The sequence below is a fragment of the Aureococcus anophagefferens genome (assembly GCF_000186865.1).
Source record: "Aureococcus anophagefferens unplaced genomic scaffold AURANscaffold_12, whole genome shotgun sequence".
NCBI lineage: Eukaryota > Pelagophyceae > Pelagomonadales > Pelagomonadaceae > Aureococcus > Aureococcus anophagefferens.
The window spans coordinates 1,078,127-1,098,799 of record NW_008705572.1 but is presented as its reverse complement, the minus strand read 5'-3'; the positions used below and the strand labels follow the sequence as shown (position 1 = coordinate 1,098,799).

The 20,673-nt window shown below is 72.9% G+C and overlaps 5 protein-coding genes across 5 annotated transcripts; 3 read left to right on the top strand and 2 right to left on the bottom strand.

The window, feature by feature from the left end:
- Positions 1-3,946: 3,946 nt before the first annotated feature.
- AURANDRAFT_5962 (hypothetical protein) lies at positions 3,947-4,585 on the top strand (the record flags this gene model as incomplete). The annotated part of the gene is made up of 1 exon (XM_009039568.1): positions 3,947-4,585. A coding segment is annotated over one exon (639 nt), but the record flags the coding sequence as incomplete, so codon positions are not given.
- Positions 4,586-5,833: 1,248 nt separating this feature from the next.
- AURANDRAFT_27943 (hypothetical protein) lies at positions 5,834-6,855 on the top strand (the record flags this gene model as incomplete). The annotated part of the gene is made up of 3 exons (XM_009039755.1): positions 5,834-5,878; positions 5,944-6,534; positions 6,595-6,855. Coding segments are annotated over 3 exons (897 nt in total), but the record flags the coding sequence as incomplete, so codon positions are not given.
- A 40-nt stretch (positions 6,856-6,895) lies between these two features.
- AURANDRAFT_27975 (hypothetical protein) lies at positions 6,896-7,810 on the bottom strand (the record flags this gene model as incomplete). The annotated part of the gene is made up of 1 exon (XM_009039683.1): positions 6,896-7,810. The coding sequence occupies one exon, from the start codon at positions 7,808-7,810 to the stop codon at positions 6,896-6,898; it is 915 nt and encodes a 304-aa protein (XP_009037931.1).
- Positions 7,811-8,005: 195 nt separating this feature from the next.
- AURANDRAFT_27892 (hypothetical protein) lies at positions 8,006-9,043 on the top strand (the record flags this gene model as incomplete). Its single annotated transcript, XM_009039756.1, has 1 exon — positions 8,006-9,043. The coding sequence occupies one exon, from the start codon at positions 8,006-8,008 to the stop codon at positions 9,041-9,043; it is 1,038 nt and encodes a 345-aa protein (XP_009038004.1).
- Positions 9,044-16,759: 7,716 nt separating this feature from the next.
- ARS14 (putative arylsulfatase) lies at positions 16,760-18,298 on the bottom strand (the record flags this gene model as incomplete). Its single annotated transcript, XM_009039682.1, has 1 exon — positions 16,760-18,298. One exon carries the CDS (start codon positions 18,296-18,298, stop codon positions 16,760-16,762), a length of 1,539 nt encoding a protein of 512 aa, XP_009037930.1.
- Between the last annotated feature and the right edge of the window lie 2,375 nt (positions 18,299-20,673).

The following is a 20,673-nucleotide window of genomic DNA, read 5'->3' as shown; positions in this document are numbered from 1 at the left end:
GTATCCTTTTTGGGGGGGATGGGGGGGGGGCCGACGGACCTCGTCGCGGAGCTGCTTGAAGGCAGCGTCGAGGGGATCGTAGCCGTGCTTCGAGTGGCGGTGCACGATGTCATCCTTGCTGAACCGCCGCTCGGCGAAGTACTGCGCCTCGGCGCTCATGCGCTTCTTCGCCTTCCCGGGCGCTCGCGTCGCCATGGTCGCGCAGCCTACCGTATCGTTCGTCGCCGGCGGAAAAAGGGCGGCTGGGCGGCGACGGCCGGGCGGCGACGGGGCAGGGAGGCTGGCCGAGAGCGCGCGCGATTCCGGAGCCGGGCTGCCGCGGACACGGACCTGGATCTGTGCGGGCACGACCGAGATGGATGGAGGCCACGAGGTTTTTTGGAGGCGATCGACTCTGATTGATACGCTTTTTTGGGGTAGCCCGCATTGCAGCTCGGTTGCAGGCTGGGTGAAGCGACAATCTCCACAGTGCGGTCGCGTCCACCACCGTCCTCGAACACGCAGAACCGGGCGCCGCGGCCCTCGCCACAGCCGTCGGCCGCCCCGGGCGCGTCCGCGCCGGCCGCCGACGCATGGACATTCGCATCCTCGGCGTCGAGACCGTCGACGACTACACGGCCTACGTGCTGCAGGTGAGCAGGGGCGACAAGGTCTGGACGGTGAAGCACCGCTACAGCACCTTCGACGACCTGCGCAAGGTCGCCACGCGCGAGCTCGGGAACCTCGCGCAGCCCTTCCCGGGCAAGCAGCTCTTCGGGAAGCTCACGCCCGCGCAGACGAGCAAGCGCAAGGACCAGTCCGCGCGCGCCGCGTCCGCGCGCGCGGCGGACTTCGCGCGAGCCTCCCGCGCGCGCGCAGGCTCGAGCTCTGGATCCGCGAGCTCGCGCAGACGCTGGAGCTGCCCCCGGGGACGCGCGACGCCTTCGCGGCCTTCGTCGCGGAGCCCGCGGCGGGCGGCCGGCGGTCGAGCGACGGCACGGCCGGCGCCGCGCGCGCGGCGGCGCCCGAGGCCCCGGCGCGACCGACGGCGCCGGCGCCCGAGTGGGACCCGTCCTTCATGTCCAGCGACCCCCTCGCGGGCCTCGGCGACGCGCCCGCGGCGGCGCCGCCGCCGCCGCCGTCGCCGCCGAAGGCGAAGCCCGCGCCCGCGCCGAAGCCCGCCGCGGCGCCCGCGGCCCCCTGCGGCGCGGCGCCCTCCTTCCTCGTCGGCCGCTCCGCCAAGACGTACGAGACCTCCGGCGAGGGCCTCCGCGACGCCGTCAAGAGCGGCGACCTCCGCGGCGTGCAGCGGGTGTTGGCGAAGGACGCGAGCCTCGCCAACTACCAGGACCGGCAGATGGAGTCCATGCTCCACCTCAGCGCCATCTTCAACCACGCCGCCATCGCCGTCGAGCTCGTCAAGCACGGCGCGAAGATCGACGTGAAAAACCAGGACGACGAGACGCCCCTCGACGTCGCCCTCCCCTCGCTCAAGGCCAAGATCCAGAGCGAGTACGACAAGGTCCACGCCTAGGCCCTGTGCCGCGCCGCTCCCGCATCCGCCGCCCCGCCGACGCCACGACCGTGGCCGCCCCGCGCGCGGACGCTGTTTTGAGTCGAGCCCCTCGATCGCGAACTATACTGTCCCTGCCTTACGGCATCTTTGGGTTCAACCACGATCGGAGCTGTCGACCTTGTCAGGTCCTTGAAGGGCCCGAAACGCCAGCGCTGATGGCTCATCATCCCGGAGAACGATGTTAATGCCTTAGGCGAATGGGCGCCGTCTGCGCGAAGCCGCGGCGTCGGCAGCCGTCGGTGCGCGACGTCGCGCCGCTGGCGCCGGCGGCCGTGGCGGACGCCGTGCGCGAAGAGGCGCCCGAGGCCGAGACCACGACCCAGGACGCCGCGCCGCCGGACGTGGCGCGCGCGTGGAGCCCGCCGGAGGCCTGGGAGGCGCCGCGCGAGCCCGAGCCCGCGGCCCCGCCGCCGAAGGGGCGCCTCGAGCGCGAGCTCGAGGCGCTCGCGGCCGCGTCGACGTCGCTGGCGAGCTTGCTGCGCAGCCCCCGGTCGAGCCCGCGGTCGAGCCCGCGACCCGCCGACGCCGCGGCGCCGATCTTCCTACGGGCGAGCCCGCGCGCCGGCAGCCCGCGGGCCGTCGCGGACTCGCGCGCGCTGTCGCGTTTCCTTCGCAGCCCGCGGAAGAGCCCGCGCGTCGACGCGGCCGCGATCGATCCCGCGGAAAGCGCCGAAGCGAGCGCGAGTCCCCGCGAGCCATCGCCGCGCGCGACGATGTCTCCGCCGACGACGATGTCTCCGCCGACGACGACGTCTCCGCCGACGACGACGTCTCCGCCGACGACGACGTCTCCGCCGACGACGACGTCTCCGCCGCCGACGACGTCTCCGCCGCCGACGACGTCTCCGCCGACGACGCCGCGCGCGAGCCCGCGCCCGACGAAGAGCCCTCGGACGAGCCCGCGCGCGAGCCCGCGGAAGCAGTCCCCGCGGACGAGCCCGCGGCCGGCGAAGAGCCCCCGGTCGTGGCTGCCGTGGCGGTCGAGCCCGCGCGCCGAGGGGCGCGTCGACCCGCTCCCCGCGGCCGCGGCGCCGGCCGCCGCGAAGGCGCCCGAGGTCGCGCCGGAGCCGGCGCCGGCGCCCGAGGTCGCGCCGCTGCTGCCCGTCGCCGAGGATCCCGTCGAGGACGAGCCCGCGGTCGGCGGCGCGGCGCCCGGCGACGTCGAGGAGACGGCCGTCGAGGCGATCCCGCCGCGCGACGACGACGGGAGCACCATCGTCGCGGCGCCGCGCGCCGAGGACGCGCTGACCGTGCAGACCGTGTCGACGACGAGCACGGCGTCGTCGTCGTCGCGGAAGAAGAAGAGGCGCGCCGCCGCGCGGGGCTCGCCCGCGTCGTCGCCCGCGGCGTCGCCGCCGAAGAAGAAGAAGGCGCCCGAGGCGCCGAAGCGCGCCGCGCCGCGGAAGCCGACGAGGAAGGCGCCGCCGGCGAAGCGCGAGCCCATGAAGCGCGACGAGCCCGCGGCGACGCGCGCCGCCGCTGCCGCCGCGGACCCTCGCGCCGGGCGCGGCGCCCGCGCGCGCGGTCGCGCCGACGTCGCCGACCCGCGCGACGGCGCCGACGTCGCCGCCCCGCGCGACGGCGCCCGCGTCGCCGACGCGCGCAACGACCAGCGCGTCGCCGATCCGCACGGCGGCGCCCGCGTCGCCGCCCCGCCCGAGCCGGCGCGGGCCCAAGGGCGCCGCGCTCGCGACGTCGAGCAGCTCGTCGTCGCTCCTCGAGGCCGCGCGCGTCGAGGCCGAGCGGGACCGGAAGCGCGTCGAGGCCGCGGCGGCGGCCGTGGCCGCCAGGGCGCGGCTGCGGCGCGCGCGAGGCGCCGTCGCCGCGTGGCGCGCGTTCGCCGGCTCGGAGATGCTCGGCCGCGCGGCGCGCGCGGCCGCCGCGGCCTGCGCGGCGGCGCCGGCGCCCGGGCCGCCCTGCGTGGTCCTCGCGCCCGGCGCGCTGGGCGCCGTGCTCATGACGCGCGTCGTCCACGACGCCGGCGGGTCGCTCTGCCGCGCGCGCGATCGCGCGACGCCCGAGGCGTTCCGCGCGGCCGTGCTCGGCGCGGCGAGCGGCGACGTCGCCGTGCTCGCGCCGTCGGGCGGCGACGCGGCGGCCGCGCTCCGCGCGCCGCGGAAGCTCGTCATGTTCCACTTCAGCTCCGGCCTGGCCGCCGCGCCGCTCGCCGAGGACCCCCACTTCATGGCGCTCGCGGGCCTGGCCCCGGGCGTCGTCGCGCTGAACCGCATCCTCGGGCTGCCGGAGGCGCTCCACAAGGCCGCGCTCACGCGGTCCGTGGCCCGCGCGGCGAGGGCGTGCGGCGCCGCCGCGGACGCGTGGTACCCGCGGAGCTGGTGCCTGCCCCAGGAGGCCCACGCGCTCCGCGAGGCCGACGACGGGGACTCGTGCTACATCATGAAGCCGAACCGCGGCTCCGAGGGCGACCACATCTACCTCACGTACGCGCCGCCGAGGCCCTGGGAGCCGCTGCCGCCGACGAAGCACGCCTACGCGACGCAGGCCCACTGGGTCTGCCAGAGGTACGTGCCGCGGCCCTGCACGCTCGACGGCTTCAAGTTCGACCTGCGGCTCTACGTCGTGATCACGGCCGTGGACCCGCCGCGCGCGTACCTCTGCCGCGGCGGCCTCGCGCGGCTCGCGACGGTGCCCTACGCGGCGCCGGCGGCGACCAACGTCGCCACGACGCTCATGCACCTCACGAACTACTCGCTGAACCGCCACGCGGCGGCCTTCGTGCCAGCGGACGACGACCGCGGGGACCGCGCGTCGAAGCGGTCCGCGGCGGCCGCGTTCGAGCGCCTGGCGGCGGACCGGGGCGTCGCCGTCGAGGCCATCTGGGCGTCGCTCGACGCCGTCGCCGCGAAGACGGTCGCGGCGCTCTGGCCCGAGCTCGCCTTCCGCCACCGGTCGGCGTTCGGCGCGTCCGCCGCGACGCGAGGCTTCCACCTCGTCGGCCTCGACGTGCTCCTGGATGAAACTCTGGCGCCCCACGTCCTCGAGTGCAACCAGAACCCGTCCCTCGACATCCCCAACGGCGTGCGCAACGTCGACTTCGCCGTGAAGCGCGCCGCGCTCGACGGCGCCGTCGCCATCGCGACGGCCGAGCTCGCCGCGAGCGCGGCCGCCGAGGCCGCGGCCGAGGCCGCGCGCGCCGCGGCGCCGCGGCTATCGCCGGACACGCTCGCCGCCGTCGCGGACGGCGCCGTCGGCGACGCCGCGGCGGCCGCGGGCGCCGCCGCGGCCGTCGCGCGCGGCTACGGCGTCCTGGACCTCGACCTCGAGCCGCTCCGGCCCCTCCGCGCGGCCGTCGACGCCTTCGCGGCGGCGGGACACGGCCGGCCCTTCGTGACGCGGCCCGCCTTCGTCGCGGGCCTCGTCGCGGCGGGCCGCGGCGGCGCCGCGGCCGCGGCGCTCCGGGGCCTCGCGGCGACGGCGGCGTCCCGCGCGGCGCGCGACCTCGCGGACCGCGAGGCCGCGGGCGTCCGCGGCGGCCGCGGCCGCGTGCTCGTGCCCGTCACGCCCGAGGGCGACGCGCCCTGCGCCGGCGCGCTCTACGACTACGTCTGCGCGCGCGACGCGGGCCTCGACGCGACGGGGGATCTCGACGTGCCCGCGGGCGCCATGCCCCTGCCCCTCTTCCTCGAGGCGCTCCTCGCCCTCGCCGACGGGCCCGCCGAGCTCGGCGCGCTCGTCGACGACTGGCGGCAGGGGGTGAGTTAGCGTTTTGTTGAACTTCATCTCCAGCCTCGAATTTCGTAGAGCATGAAGCTCTCGACGGCGGCTTCTTCCGCATCGCGCGCGGCGTCAACGAGTGCGGCATCGAGGACCAGGCCGCCTCGGGCAAGTTCGCCTGAGGCGCGCGCCGGCCCGGGGAATCCGCGTGGTGCGTGCTAGGCAGCAAAGCTGAGGCATTTCACTGTATCGGGCACAGGGTAGGCAGCACTACGTCGCTCGGGGCCGCGCCGGACCTCGGCGGCACGAGATGAGCTTCAACATGGGCGTCGCTGAAGACATCAAGGTCCGCCAGCCGGGGCGCGATTCGCTTTGGATCGAGCGCCCGCTGACTCCGCCTCGATCTCAACACCACCCAACTCGAGCCATGCCGTCCGCCACGCTGCGCGTTCCAGCGTCTCTCGCAACTCTCTAGCAACCCGCGATCGCTGTACGCCCGAAAATTGCCCGCGCGGCCGCCGGCAAACCGAAAATAAACAACTGCAACCGAGCCTGACGCGTCGCGACCGGACCGCCGTTCCGCGCAGGGTCGTGGGCATCACGCTCTGGTACGCGTTCAACGTCGGGTACAATGTCTACAACAAGATGGTGCCGCGCCGCGGCGTCTCGCGCCGCGAAAACGAGTCCGCGCGACGCGCGCCGCCCCGTCGCAGCTTTCCAAGGCGCTCGACTTCCCGATGCTCATCGCGCTGACGTCCCTCGGCGTCGGGCTGCTCTACTTCGTGCCGCTCTGGATCCTGGGCCTGCGCAAGGCGCCGAAGCTCACGGCCGACGACGTCAAGGCGTGCACGGTGCTGTCGATGCTGCACACCGTCGGCCACGTCGGCGCGGTCGTCGCCATGTCCGCGGGCGCGGTGTCCTTCACGCACATCATCAAGGCGCTCGAGCCCATGTTCAGCGTCTTCTTCGGCTACGTGCTCACGGGCAAGATCGACTCGCTCAAGGTGAACATCTGGCTCGTGCCGATCATCGCGGGCGTCGGCTGGGCGGCCGTCGGCACGAAGATCATGAACGGCGAGGACGTCTTCGGGGACATCAACCCCGTCGCCTTCGGCGGCGCCATGACGTCGAACCTGGCATTCTCCCTCCGCGGGCTCCTGTCGAAGCGCGTCAAGGCGGAGACGAAGTCCGAGAACCTCACGAGCTCGAACTTGTACGCCGTGCTCACGCTCATCTCCTTCTTCCTCTTCCTCCCCTTCGCCCTCGTGCTCGAGGGCAACAAGCTCGCCGCCGCGTGGCCGCCCGTGGAGAACCTGCAGGCCATCCCGGAGAAGATCATGGGCGTGCCGACGCTGTCGTCCGAGCCGCTCGCGTTCGGCTACGAGCTCGTGCTCTGGACGGGCTTCTTCTACTACATGTACAACGAGATGGCCTACCTCGTCCTCGGCGAGGTCTCCGCGACGGCCCAGGCCGTCGCCAACACGGTCAAGCGCGTCGTCATCCTCCTCGCGACCGTCGCCTTCCTCGGCGAGTCCATGGACCAGAACAAGGCCGCGGGCGCCGCCGTCGCCATCGGCGCGACGATGCTCTACTCCATCGCCAAGAGCAACGCGGCCAAGAAGTAGGCGCGGCCCGGCGCGCCCTCCGCCCCCCTAAGTAGCCGAGTCACACGTAGAGAAACGCGCGGAGGGCCGCGAGGGCGGACCGCGGGGCGACCGCGTCCGCGTGGTAGTGGACGTGCTCCTCGGCGAAGGAAGCCACGAAGCAGCCGAGCTCGTGGTCGTAGCCCTCCTGGAGCCGGTAGGTCAGCTGGACCTTGTCGTTCGCCGCGTCTTTGAGCCGCTCCGACCCGAGCACCTTGAGCTTCGGGTCCGCGGCTCCTTGGTCGACGAGGAGCTTCTTCGGCGGGCCGTCGTAGCGTTTCAAAAGCTCGCACGCGTCGTAGCTCCGCCAGGCGTCTCGCCATGGCGCGTCGTCCGGGGCTTCGGCGTCGCCGCCGCCGAGGTACTCCGAGAAGGCCCGCCAGGCCGGCGCCGTGCCCGGCCCGATGGCGCTCGGGTTCGACACGGGCGCGAACGCGGAGCAAGAAACGAACGCGTCGCTCCGTAAAAACGCGACGATGGCGCCTTGGCCGCCCATGGAGTGGCCCATGATGCCGATTCTCGCCCGGTCGCCGCGGAACGACGAAACGACGAGATCGGGCAGGTCCTTCGTGACGTAGGAGAACATCTTCCAGTTGCCCCACCCCGCTTCCGTCGCGTCCACGTAGTACGAAGCGCCCTCGCCGAGCAGCGGGTGCGGGTCGTCCTGCTGGCCGCGCGGCGACGTGTCCGGGAAGATGACGACGAGGCCGCGCTCCGCGGCGGCGCGCTGCACCGTCGCGACCTTCGTCGCGAAGTTGACCTCCGAGGCCGTGAGGCCGCCGAGGGCGACGAGGCACGGCCAGGTCGCCGGCGCCTCGCTCGAGAAGCCCGGCGGCGTGAAGGCGCGGCAGCGCATCGCGAAGCCGCAGGACGCCGACAGGTGCGTGAACGTAAGCATCTCACCGCCGAACATGGCGTGCCTCTCGACGACCTCCATGTCGGATGGGCTGCCCGCCGGCTCGCCGACCTCCATGTCGATGGGCTGCCGCCGCCGCGGAACTGGATCGCGCGGCTCTATCGCAGCCGCTCTCAGGTCGGGGCAGCGAGGCTCTGTGTGAGGGCACGATCGTCCCAGGGGCGCGGCACCTCGAGCTCGTTGCCGTCGCCGGATCGACTCGACGAGATCGTCAGCATGAAGCTCTATCAGGTCGCCCTGGCGGCCGTGTGCTGCGCGCGACTGGCCGAGGGCTGGGTGTCGAGCGTCGCGCGGCCGCTGCGGTCGCCGCACGCCCCGCGCGAGAGCTTTCGGCGCGCGCGCGTCGCGGTTCGCGCCGAGGGCGACGAGGCCAGCCACGGCGAGCGGCCCATCTCGAGCGAGTGGGAGCTCGACTGCTTCAGCCGCCCCGTGCTCGTCAAGGGCAAAAAGCTCTGGGAACTTTTGATCACCGACGCGTCGGGCCAGTGGCGCGACGTCGTGGCGCTGCCCGCGACGGGCGTCAACTCGGTCGCCGTGCGCAAGGCCATCGAGGACGTCATCGCGCGCGCGCCCGTCAAGCCGACGGTCATCCGCTTCTTCCGGCGGCAGATGCTCAACATGCTCACCATCGCCCTCAACGGCGTCGCCGCGAACCGGCCGACGCTGCGGGTCACGCCGAGCCGCGCGACGCACGCGCTCTACGACTGGATCGAGGAGCGCGAGGCCGACGTCTACCCGGGCATGGAGGGCTACAGCCCCGGCGCCGGCGCGGCGACGCGCGACCGCATGACGGCGCCCGTGACGGCGTCGCGCCTGCCCGAGGGCCTGCGGGGCGAGCAGTACGCTTTCGTGACGCTGCCGCTGTCGGAGGTGCTGTCCGGCGGCGGCATCACGGAGGAGAACGTGGGCGTGGGCAAGCTCATCAACGTCAAGCCGGCCTACGAGGTCGACGCGCTCCTCCCGGGCATCGCCATCCTCACGCGGCGCTCCGACGCGCTCGCGATGAGTCTGGCGTCGACGGAGCTCGCGGGCGTCCGCGCGGACGCGGCCCAGCGCCAGCTCGTCCTCGACGTCGCCCTCGACGAGTCCTTCCTCGTCGCCAAGCTCGACGACGACCAGCGCGTCGAGGCCGCGGCCTTCGAGAAGGCCAAGCAGGGCCTCGGCGGCCTCCACTTCGTCGTCGTCCAGTCGCCCGAGGACGACGGCGTCGAGCCCGCGGGCTTCTGGCTCCTCCGCGAGACGCAGAACGCCTAGGGGCGGGCGGCTAAGGGGTCGGCTTAGAGGTGCCCGGGCAGGAGGGCCGAGGGGTGTATTACGAGGGCGTTTTGCCCGGGGCGAGCTCCTCGGCCGCGGCGAGCGCGGCGCGGAGCCCCTCGGCGTCCGCCGTCGCCTTCTGCCACGCCGCGCCGCCTTTTTCCCCCTTTTTTCGCCGGCCCTTTCGCAGGACAGACTCGTGGACGATGCCCGCCTCGACCGCGGCGGCCAGGTGCTCCTGGGATTGCGGCTCGGCGCGCTTCGTTCTCGAGATTCCCTTCTCCTCCACCATAGCCTCGAGGGCTTCGTCGGTCAGTTCAAAGCCCATCGGCGCCGCGATGTCTCGGACGAAGCGGCGGAAATCTTCGGCTTCGCTCACCTTCTCCTCCTCCTGGCGCCGGCCGGCCCGCTCGAGAGCTTGAGATATGATGGTCTTGGTGTCCCCGTCCTTCAAACTCGAACGAACGCCTCCCGCCGCGGCCACGGCCGAGGGGCCTTTCTGGACGAGTTTCATCAGTTCCTCCGAGCCCTCGCTGCACAGGACGCGATGGTAGAAGGACTCGGAGCACGACTTCTTCGCCGCCCCGGACGCGTTGAGAGCCGCGATGAAGTTCTTCTCGCCGCCTGATATCCAGCTGTCCTCGCGGTGATTGAAGAGCGGCCCGAGTTTCTCGGGCTTCACGCCGCAGAGCAGGGCGATCTTCACCTGCCGCGGATCGATCATCGTCGTGTTCTCGACGTTCTTCACGACGTCAGGATGGCGCATCATCTCCACGTACGCCGCGCAGACCTGGCCCGTAGGCATGTCGGGCGATTCGCCGCAGGCCTTCTTGTGGGTCTTCCACGCCTCTCGCTGGCACGTCGCGGAGCAATACGCCGTGTTGCATCGCGCGCAGCGCTTCTTCGCGTCGGCCTGCCCGCAGAGCGCGCAGGAGGCGACCCCCGCGGCGGCGGCCACGGGCGATGCCGCCGCCTTCTTCTTCGCGGTTTCGGCGGCGGCGGCCCGACGCTCGACCAACTTTTTTACGCCTTCCGGGATACCGGGATGCCGAGGCTGCGCCGTCTCCTCGTCGGAGTCCTCGATGGCATCGAACCTCGAGTAGTCCACCATACTCGATGAGGTGAGCGGCGCGTCGCTCGCGCTCAGCGATGCGACGCTGGCCAAGGCGGCCGAGATCGGTGGCGCCGACACAAGCTCCTTGCGGCCCGACTAGGTGCCCGAGCACATCCCTGGCTCTTCAACGCGACTGCTCCCAAATGCACGCAGTCGACGTTTCACTTGTTGAACGGTTTGGCTGCCCCCCTCCGCCTCACCTATGGACGCTTGAACGGTCGGGCAGCCCCGACAACAAGCATGGGCTGGCAACCGCGGCACCTGCGGCGCGGCACGCATGCGAACGACGACTTCCCGTACTTCTTGGAGCAGTACCGGGGAGGCAGGCAGCGCTGGCCGTCCGGCCCGGCCGTCGCCGTCGCCGGCTTCTTCGCGCTCGTGACCTCTCTGCTCATGTTCAAGCGCATCGCCGCCGTGTTCCGGGGCCAGGGCGGCAAGCGACCCTGGCACACGCTGGCGCTGGCGCTGGCGCCGGTGCTCACGGCCTGGGCGGCGTCGACGGGCGTGCTCCACGTGCGCTCGTTCCTCTACGCGGACGGCGTCGCGGCCGTCTGCGAGGCCGCGGCGCTCCGCGCGCACGCGGGCCTCGCGCTGCCGGACGACGCCTGGGCCGCGGCCGACGGCGACGTCTGCCGCCGCGCCTACGACGTCGTCGCGACGACGCTCGTCGCGCTGCGGCGGATCGTCTCCTGCGAGCCGCGGGACGCGCCGCTCTTCAGCTCGCCGTTCCTCGCGCGGTGCGCGTCCCTGTACGCCGCCGGCACGGTCGCGCTCGCGATCGCCGCGTTCGCGATCCTCGAGATCTCGAGCCTGGACCGGGCGGTCCACCTCTACCTGGAGCTGCTGACGTACTGCCGGAGCGCGGCGTTCGTCGTCGCGGCGGCGGCCGTCGCGACGATCGAGGCGAGGAACGACGACGACCTGCGCGTCCGGCGGAGTTTCGCCGTGCTCGCGCCGGCGTTCCTCGCCAACTTCCTGACCCTCGCCCTCGGGACCTGGGCGCCCTGGGCGAAGCGGTGGCGCTACGGGCGCCACGCGACGGGCGCGCTGTTGGTCTGCCTCTGCCGGGGCCTCCTCGCCTGCGCGAGCGCGTTCCTCCAGCGGAGCGCCTTCCCCCTCGACGACGTCGACGAGACGCTGCTGCCCGCGGCCGGGGGCTGCGCCGCGGCCCTGACGGGCTGCCGCGAGAAGGCGGCGCGCCCGACGTTCGGCGCGTGCCCGGCCCTCGCGCCGGGCGACTGCGCGGCGTGCTGCCCGACCTGCCCGACCTTCGCCGAGTGCTGCCCGAGGCCCGTCCCGTCCGAGGGCGCCTACCGGACGAAGAAGCCCCAGAGCGCCAAGGTCGCGGACGTGGACTTCCTCTACCCCATCAACATGGACAACCTCCAGACCATCCACGCGTAACAGGTTTACCGGGACAGGAAGCAGCCGGCGGCGCAGCCCAAGAGGGGCCTCCGCTTCGGCGGCGGCGGCGGGTAGCCCGGCAGCGGCGGCGTCGGCGAGTCCGGCGGCCGCGCGAGGTCCGACGCGGCGGCCGCGAGCGCGCGCTCGAAGTCCTTGGCGACGCGGATCGCCGTCTTCCGGTCGAAGCGGTCGACGGCGTAGCGCACGGCGCCCGCGTGGCGCTCGGCCTGCGTCGCGAGCGTCGGCCGCCCGCCGAGGCTCGACCCGCTCTCGCCCGCGGCCGCCCACGTGTGGAACGGCTGCGGGTCCTCGTCGACCCAGAGCTGCATGTGCTCGTCGGCGTAGCCCGCGTGGCTCGGGGGCCGCAGGCTCTCGAGGGGCGCGCCGCAGACGTCGACGAAGCGCTTGCCCTTGCGGCACTCGTTGAGCAGCGCGTGGTCGTGCGCGCCGCCGAACCCCAGCGCGGCCTCGGCCCAGGCCTCGGCGCCCCGGAAGTCGCTGCCACAGGTCGCCGTCTCGAACTTGGCGAGGCAGCAGGGCAGGTCCCCCTTCGCGAGCACCGTCGTGTAGTCCTTGTAGGTGATCGCGCTCCGCGTCGCCGCGCACGCGGCCCGGAGCGTCGCCCGGAAGTCGCCGACGACGGCGCCGACGCACACAGGCACCCAGGACGTCGCGTCGCCGACGACCCACTCGATGCCGAGGCGGTTCTTGTGGCCCACGAGGATGCCGAAGCAGACGTCGACGACCGCGCCGCGCGGCCCGTCGGCCCACTCCTGCGAGTAGCCGGCGAGCTGCGCCGCGTAGACGGCGAGCAGCGCGACGAATTTGCTCGCGCCCTCGGCCTCGCGCGCGGCGTGAAAGTAGGCCGACGCCAGCGCCGCGTCGACGGTGAAGGGCTCCACGCGCGCCTGCCGCGTCTCGCGGCGCCGCGGCGGCGGCCCCCGGTCCGCGAGGCGCGCGAAGGGGCTGTAGTTGGGCCCCTTCTTCGCAACGCGCGCCAGGATGCCCGCCCAGTAGGCCTCGGCGTCGGCGCGGTCGCCCGACGCCGTGCCCGCGCTCAGCTGGCCGCCCGAGCCGAGGCGGCGCCGCCGCTGCGCCGTCGCGCCGCGCGCGCGGAGCCACTCCTCGAGGTCGACGACGCGCGTCACGGCCGCCGGCGCCGGCGCGTGCTTCTCGCAGCGCGCCGGCGCCTCGAGGCCGTCCTCCGCGTCGAGCTCCTCCGCGATGACGCGCCAGTCGTGGAGCAGCGTCATGAGGTGGCCCGCGTCCGCGGCGAGGCGGTGCACGCAGAGCGCGAGCACGGACCCGCGGCCGCAGAGGTCCGGCTCGAGCTGGGGCGCCGACGGCGCCGGCGCGTCGTCGTCGCTGTCGTCGTCGCGCTCGCCGCCGCTCGACGACCGGCTGTCGCGGCGGTAGCCGCGCGGCGGCGCGCCGACGATGCGCCGCACGACGCCGACGTCGAGCAGCGTCGCCCGGAAGAGGCAGCCCGTCGTCGGGTCCAGCGCGCCGTCGTCGAGCGCGCGCAGCGTCGCGTCGCGGAGCTGCTCCGGGCGCCACCCGACGCACGCGCGGCGCCGCCACACGGACGCGCGCGGCACGGCCGCCGGGGCGCCGCCCGCGGCGCTCGGCTTGCGCTCGCTCAACGAGAGGATGGACGACGACGACGCGCTGCGCACGAGCCCCCCCGGCGGCGACGTCGACGCGTCCGCGGACGCCGGGAAGCCGCGCGCCGGCGCGGCGTCGTCGCCCTCGAGGGGCAGGACGACGCGCTGCTCCGAGTCGTCGTAGGCCGGGTAGGCCGTGCGCAGCGACGGGTGGCGCGCCACGAGCCGCTCGAAGCTCCGCTTCAGCCGCGCGGCGCTGCAATCCGCGCGGAGCCGGAGCGCGACGGGCATGGACAGGCAGAGCCGCGACGACCGGAGCCCGGCCGCGCGCTCGCGGTGCAGGCTCAGGATCTCGCGATTCAGGGGCAGCAGCCCCGCGGCCTTGGGCGGGCTGCCGCCGCAGTCCGCGGGCGACGCGAGCTTGCCCGGCGACTCGGCGGCGGACTCGAGCGGCGCGGACGCGCAGCGCGGCGACGGCGTGCCCCGCTCGGGCGTCTGCACGGGCATGGTGTCGCTGCGCTGCAGCGGCACGAAGCCCTCCGACGCCTTGTTCACGGCGGCCTTGAACGCCGCGCGGTCCATCGCCGCCTGGTCGCCGCCGCCGTCGCGGTGCCGGAGCGACGCCGCGGGCCGGGGCGACCCCTCGGGCGACTCGAAGCGCAACGCGCCGCGCGCGTTGCCGAAGTCGTCCGCCGGGGCGGCGTCGCCGAGCAGCGCGAGCACGTCGCGCCGCGCGTCGCTCGGCGACTCGCCGGGGCCGCACGTGTTGAAGCGCACGCGCGGCGGCGCCGAGTTCGACAGGTCGACGAAGCGCGGCAGCGGCGGCGGCGTCTTCACGGGCGTCGACTTGTGGAGCGCGGACCGCAGATTCCCCGTCGGGCTCACGGGGATGGGCTTGATGACGCCGGGCCGCCCCACGACCGTGTCCGAGGGGCTGCCGCACGGCGGGGCTGCACTGGGGCTCTTGAGGGCGGCGGTCATGAGGCGTCTCGTGGGGCTGGCGGAGGCTCGCCGACGGATCACGGGCCGCGGATCATCACCATCGACACGGATGCAATTCTGTGACCGGGCGACACTCCCGAGGCTGCCAATCGGGATCCCGCTTGGATTGCAATGACATGGCCAGATGGTTCGGCACCGTCGACCAAACTGTGCGTTGCAGTTTTTATTGAAGCAGCTTAGGGAGGACGTAACGAGCCGCCGCGCTCGTGGAGGATCCGTGCTTCCGGGAGCTCGGCATCCGCGCCTTCGGGCTGTTCTAACACGCGCATGGGATCACGTTACGACCGCGGCGGCGTCGACGCGCGCGACGCGCGCCTTGATCTCGTCGACCTCCCGTCTCAGGTTGCCGACGACGAGGTCGAAGACGTTGCGCATGGGCTTGTTCTTCGCGTCGATGGAGTTCCGCAGCGCCTCCATCTCCGCGATGATCTTCTCGCGCTCGAGGACGTCGCGCGCGGGGTCGCCGTGCGTCATCTCGCCGACGCGCTTCTGGAGGAGCGCGAGCTGCTCGTGGGCGTCGGCGAGCTGCCGCTCGGCCTCGGCGGCCTTCAGCCGCTCGTGGTTGAGCTCGAGCTTGTAGGCCGCGCACTGGGCGACGACGCTCAGGTGGTTCTCGTTCAGGGCCGTGTGCTTGTCGATCGTCTCGCTGTGCTTCTTTTCGAGCAGCGCCAGCATTTTCTCCTTGGCCTTGTGCGCGCTCGCGAGCTCGTCGCGCTCCTTGATGACGAGCTTATACTTGGAGCTGCTCCCCGCGCCCATGGCTGCCCCGACAACGACGCGGCCCAGCGCCGAGCGCGCGGCAACACAGGCTTAATGAAGTCAATGCCGAACATGCAGCCCATATTGGACTTCGTGTAGAGGGCAAGCGGCCGCCTCGCCCGCCATCGGCAGCTTTGCGCGCGCGGGTCGCAGCGCGTCCGGCGCGATGGTCGCGGCGCCGTAGACTCTGCTCGCGCGCGTCCGCGGTATTCGTCCGGCACGAAACCGGAAGCGATGGATGACATGAGCCCGGAGGAGGCGGCGTCGATCCTCGGCGTGCCCGCGCACGCGCGGGAGGAGGACGTCCAGAAGGCGTTCCGGCGGCGCGCCGCCGGCGTCGACCGCGAAAGACACCCGAACCCCCAAAAAAGAAATCCCCAAAACACCGCCGGATGCGAGCGCGCGCGCGGTCCCGCGGCCGGACCGGCTGCCCCCCGCAGGCTCGCGCTCAAGCTCCACCCGGACAAGGCGGCCCAGAACGGGACGTCGCGCGAGGAGGCCACGGAGCAGTTCCAGCGCGTGAACCGCGCCGTCCAGGTGCTGCGCCAGGCCGCCGACGGCGGCGACGACTGGAGCGGCTCCGAGGCGCCCGACAGGGCGGCCAAGAGCCCGTCCGGCGCGTCGCTCTACTGCACGGCCGTGCTCCACGCGCTCCTCTTCGTCGCGCTGACCCTGGGGAGCCTCGGGTGCAGCGCGAAGACGACGGTGGCGTCCGTCGGCGGCCTGGGCGCCGTCGCGCTGGTCGTCGCGTGCTGCCTCGCCGGCGACGGCGGCGACGGCGGCGACGACGACGACGACTCGCGGTCCGGGCGGCGCGGCCGCGGCGGGGGCGGGAGGCGCCGGGGCGACGTCGACGACGCGGACCTCGACGACGACGAGGCCTGGAGCAAGCGGCCGCGGTGGGAGCGGCGCTGGGCGAAGACGGAGGCCAAGAAGGCGAAGCGCAAGGAGACGCGGTCCAAGGTCGGCGAGAACCGGCGCAAGGAGCGCCTGGACCTGGAGGCGCGGGAGCGCGCGCGCAAGGCCGCGACGGCGGCGGCGCGGCGCGACCGCGCCGCCGACGAGCGCGCGGAGCGCGACCGGCAGCGCGAGGAGAAGCGGAAAGCGGCCGAGGCCGCGGAGCTCGCGAAGAAGCGCGCGGACGACGAGCGGCGGCGGTTGGCGGAGTGCGAGCGGCAGAAGGTGCGCGAGCGGCGCGCGGCGGCGAAGCGCGCGGAGACGGCGCGGAAGCGCCGCGACGACGCGCGCATCGGCCGCGCGGAGGTCGACGCGGCGCTCAAAGCGCTCGACGCGGACTACGCGGCCGCGGCCGCCGCCGCGGCCCTGGAGGCCGCGGCCGACGCGGCGCTCGAGGCCGCCCTGGACGCCGTCGCCGACGCGCCCGCGAAGCGCCGGTCCAACAAGTCCAAGGCGAACGCGAAGCGGTCGCGCGAGCGCGCGGAGCAGGCGCGCGCGGCGCTCGACGCCGCGCGCGCGGACGCGGCGGCCGCCGCCGACGTCGCCGCCGCGAAGCGCGAGACCGTCGCGGCGCTCTGCGCCCAGCACGGCGAGCCGCCGCCGCCGCCCCCCGTCGTCGGCGACGGCGCGGGCGTCGTCGACAGGCCCGAGCGCCTCTTGGAGACGCCCGCGGACATCCAGCGCCTCATCGAGCAGGTCCAGCTCCACGGCGGCCTCGTGCCGACGACGCCCGACGACGAGACGGCGGGCAGCATGGACTTCGTCCGGACGCGGGACTCGCTCACGGACGACGACGACATCGTCGTCGGCGACGCGCCGCTCCGCGGCTGAGATATCGCCGCCCCCCTCTTCTAGCTCGCGTATAGCACTCGAAATTCACCGCCAGGGGCCCCAGAAGCCGCCGTTCGTCGCGATCTGGGCGCACGCGGCGTCGTCCTTGGCGCCGCGGTCCGGCGCGTAGACCGTCGCCCGGAGCGCCTCGAGGCGCGTCCGGAGGGCCGCGACGGCGCCGGGCCGCGCCGCCGCGAGGTCGTCGGACTCCGTCGGGTCCGCGGTGACGTTGTAGAGGCAGCCCGACGTCGCGCAGTCGCAGGGCACGCCCGGGCGGCCCGCGGCCCACGGTCCGGCGACGCCGGCGCACGTCGCGTTCGTGACCTTGTCGAAGGGGCCGATGTGCTGGTAGCCCAGCAGGAGCTTCATGTCGCCGACTATTAACCCCTCGCCGCCGACGAAGTAGCCGACGCCGTCGAAGTCGACGAACGCGCGCGCCGCGCCGTCCGCGGGCAGGATCGACAGCGGCACCTCCGTCCGCGGGCTCGGCCGGCCCCGGGAGAGCGCGGGCCAGACGTCGAGCGAGTCCGGCGCGGGCAGGCCCGCGACGGCGTCCGCGGGGATGGCGCCGCCGCCGAGCGCCGCGAACGTGGCCATCCAGTCGCAGACGTGGACGAGCGCGGCCGACGCCGTGCCCCGGAGGCCCGCGGGCACGAGGCCCCCGGAGATGAACGCCGCGACGCGCACGCCGCCCTGGAAGTCGCTGAACTTGCCGCCCCGGAACGGCGCGTCGTCGCCGCCCTGGGTGAGGTACCCCCCGTTGTCCGGCGTGTAGACGATCAACGACGAGTCGTACATGTTTTGCTTCTTGAGAGCCTTGGTCACGTTGCCGACGCTGTCGTCGAGGAACGCGGCCATGCCGTTGATCGTCGTCCGGAGGGTCTCGTTGGCGTAGCGCGCGACGTACTCCGGGGGCACCTCCAGAGGCGGGTGGAGATTTTGGAACGCCGCGAAGAGGAAGAGCGGCTTCGTGTCGTTGGCCTCGACGGCGGCGACGGCGGCGCGCGTGAAGGTGTAGCCGCCGTAGGTGCCGTTCTCGCCTCTCGCGGGCGCGCCGTCGCGCCAGAGGTCGACGCCCGAGCACTGTCCGGAGGCGCCGCCCTCCTCGAGCGCCTGGCCGCCGCGGACCTGCGTGTAGTGGTCCTCGCCGAAGTTGAAGAAGCCGATGGACGAGTCGAAGCCCCGGCCGTAGGGCGTGTGCGCCGGCGTCGCCATGCCGCAGTGCCACTTGCCGACGTGGGCCGTCCGGTAGCCCGCGGCGCGCATCGTCTCGCCGATCGTGCTCATGCCCAGCGGCACGCCGGCGCCGGCCTGCTCCGTGGCGCTGTTTTCCTGGTTGACATGGATGGGCAGGCGGCCGCTGAGGAAGGACGACCGCGTCGGCGAGCAGAACTTGTAGACGTAGTGGTTCGTGAGCTTGACGCCGGCGGCGACGAGCGCGTCCGTGTGCGGCGTGAGGACGTCCTCGTTGTAGAAGCCGTTGTTCCAGCCCTCGTCGTCGGCGAGGAGGAAGATGAGGTGGGGCTTTGTTGATGCGGTGGACGACGTCAGGAGGAGGAGGAGGGGCGCGATGCGGCTGCCCATCGTGCAGCCCCGATCACGAGCCGATCTTGTGTCCGGCGTCAATCACGATGGCTGCCGAACAGAAGCCACAGATTCCACATTTTGGCCCACGCTACGACGGCGCCGGCGACGAAAAGACGCGAGAGGCATTATATTCGGAAAACAAGCGCAAGAAGAAGAAGGCACGGGATGCGGCCATGAAAGAGTGCCTCCACGAGAGCAGGGACGCCGAGGAGCGCCTGCGCATGGAATTATCGGCGTTACGCCAGCGATATGACGAGCTCGTCGCGGCGCGGGACCTCGAGGCCCAGGCTGCATCGATGATAAGCACAAAAGATGCGGAGACTCAGTGCCCCGAAACGCCGCAGGACATTGCCACCGCGGCGCCGTGTGGCGGCTGCGGGGATGACGGCGTTGAGACCGACGCGTACGACACTGATGCCGAAACGTCAGGCCTACCCGCCCGCCAGCCGAAGCACAAAGAGCCCACCGCGGCAGCGACTAAAGCGGCGAGCACCAGCCGCAAGCGGAAGAGGAAAGCTATGACGGAGGCACAAAAAGAGGCGCGTAATGCAACCCGCCGCGACAAATGGGCACGCGACCACCCGAGAGAATGGGACTAGCGCATGGGCACCCTTCCTAAGCCTAGATCCTCATTATCGCCGCAGCGCGGGCAGGAACTGCTCGGAGAACCCCTCCTCGTCGTCGAAGGCGCCGAAGCGGTCCTCGACGACGGCGATGAAGACGTCGTCCATGTTGCTCTCGAAGACGCTCTTGAGGTTCGCCCGCAGCGCCGCGGCCGCGCGGAGGAGCGCCGCGGCGACGGGCTCGACGTCCGCGGCGCCCGTCGCGCCCGCGCGGACGACGGCTTCGCACAAGCGCGCGCGCTCCTCGGCGCTCGGCCGCGAGTCGCGGAGGAACTGCTTGGCTTCCATGGTCAGCGCGAGGCAGCCCTGGAGCGTCTCGGGCACGTTGCGCTTCGTGATGACGCCGTCGCCGCTCGCGAGGACGAGCTCCGCCTGCTCGCGCGCGACGTCGTCGTCGATTGAGCGGCACGCCGTGCTCAGGAGCACCGCCGCCGCCAGCGCGACGCGGACGCGCGCGCCGAGCTCGTTGTCGCCCTCGGCGCCCGCCTCGGCCTCGCCGTCGTCGAGGAAGCCGCGGTCGAGGCACCGCTGGAGCAGGCACGCGGCCTGCTGGAAGAAGGAGACGACCATGGCTTCCAGACCGACCTCGCGGCGCGTTTCCTGGCCCCGCGCGGCCTTGAACGCCGTCTCGAGGCGCTCGAGCGACGCCTTCGACACGTCGCCGAACTGGTAGTCGCCCAGACTCGCCTTGCCGATGAACGCCGCGAGCGCCTTCGACGCGGACTGGAGCGTGAGCGCCGTCGCGTCGCCGAATTCGTAGGTCTTCGCGTGCTTGCCGAAGACTTTGACATAAATGTGCTGGCCGAGCACGTAGAGGCCGCTGTAGACGCCGATGATGGAGAGCAGCGGATAGTGGCGCATGAACGCGCCGACGCCGCGGAGCATGGTTTTTCCAGCAACTTTCAATGGTCGGCGCCGCTATTGCAGAGCTCGACGCGTCGGCCGAGACTGTCGCGCGGCCAGCGCGCCCACAAGAGCCTGCAGCAGAATTACCACACCAGATGCCGCTGCAACAAAGTATGATGCCGTAAAGTTGCACCCATACTTGAAAAAAGTAGAGACTTATACAGGGAGGATGCCCATCGCGGGCGCGTCGTCGCCGAGGGAAAACGACGCGGCTCAGTAGTGGTCGACGTTGTTGTCGCCGCGGACGCGGATGGAGTCGCGGTACTTCTTCGCGGGCGGGGGCTTGGGCTTCTTCGCGGGCTTCGGCGGGAGCGGCGGCGCGTCCGCGGCCTTGGTCTGCCAGAGCTTGGAGCGCTCGAGCATGAGCTCCGTCTCCATGTCGGGCTGGCGCGGGGGCGCGTCGAACTCCTCCTCCTGGGCGAGGCAGAGGAACTCCTTTACCTTGAGGCCGAACTGCTGCCCTTTGACGTAGTCGTCGCGGTCCTTCTTCCGCTTGTCGAAGTGCTCGACGACGGCGGACTTGCGCGTCTGGGCGAAGCGGCCCTCCCACTCGCGGCGCTTGCGCTCGTCCTCCATGGCGGCGACGGCGGCCTTCTGCTGGAGCTCGCGCTCGCGCTTGTCCTCGGACTCCTTGACCGCGAAGATGGACCCCGTCCGGCCGCGTTGCGCGCCCGCGTGGACGTCGCACTCCGTCGTCTGGCGGATTCGCTCGCGCTCCGCGGCCTCGGCGGCCCTGGCGCGGCCCTCCTCGCCCCCCGGGGCCTCGCCGGGCGCCGCGCGGAAGATGTGCGCGGTGACGCCCTTGTCGTGCGCGGCCTCGAGCTTCTCGTCGCGCGCGCGGTC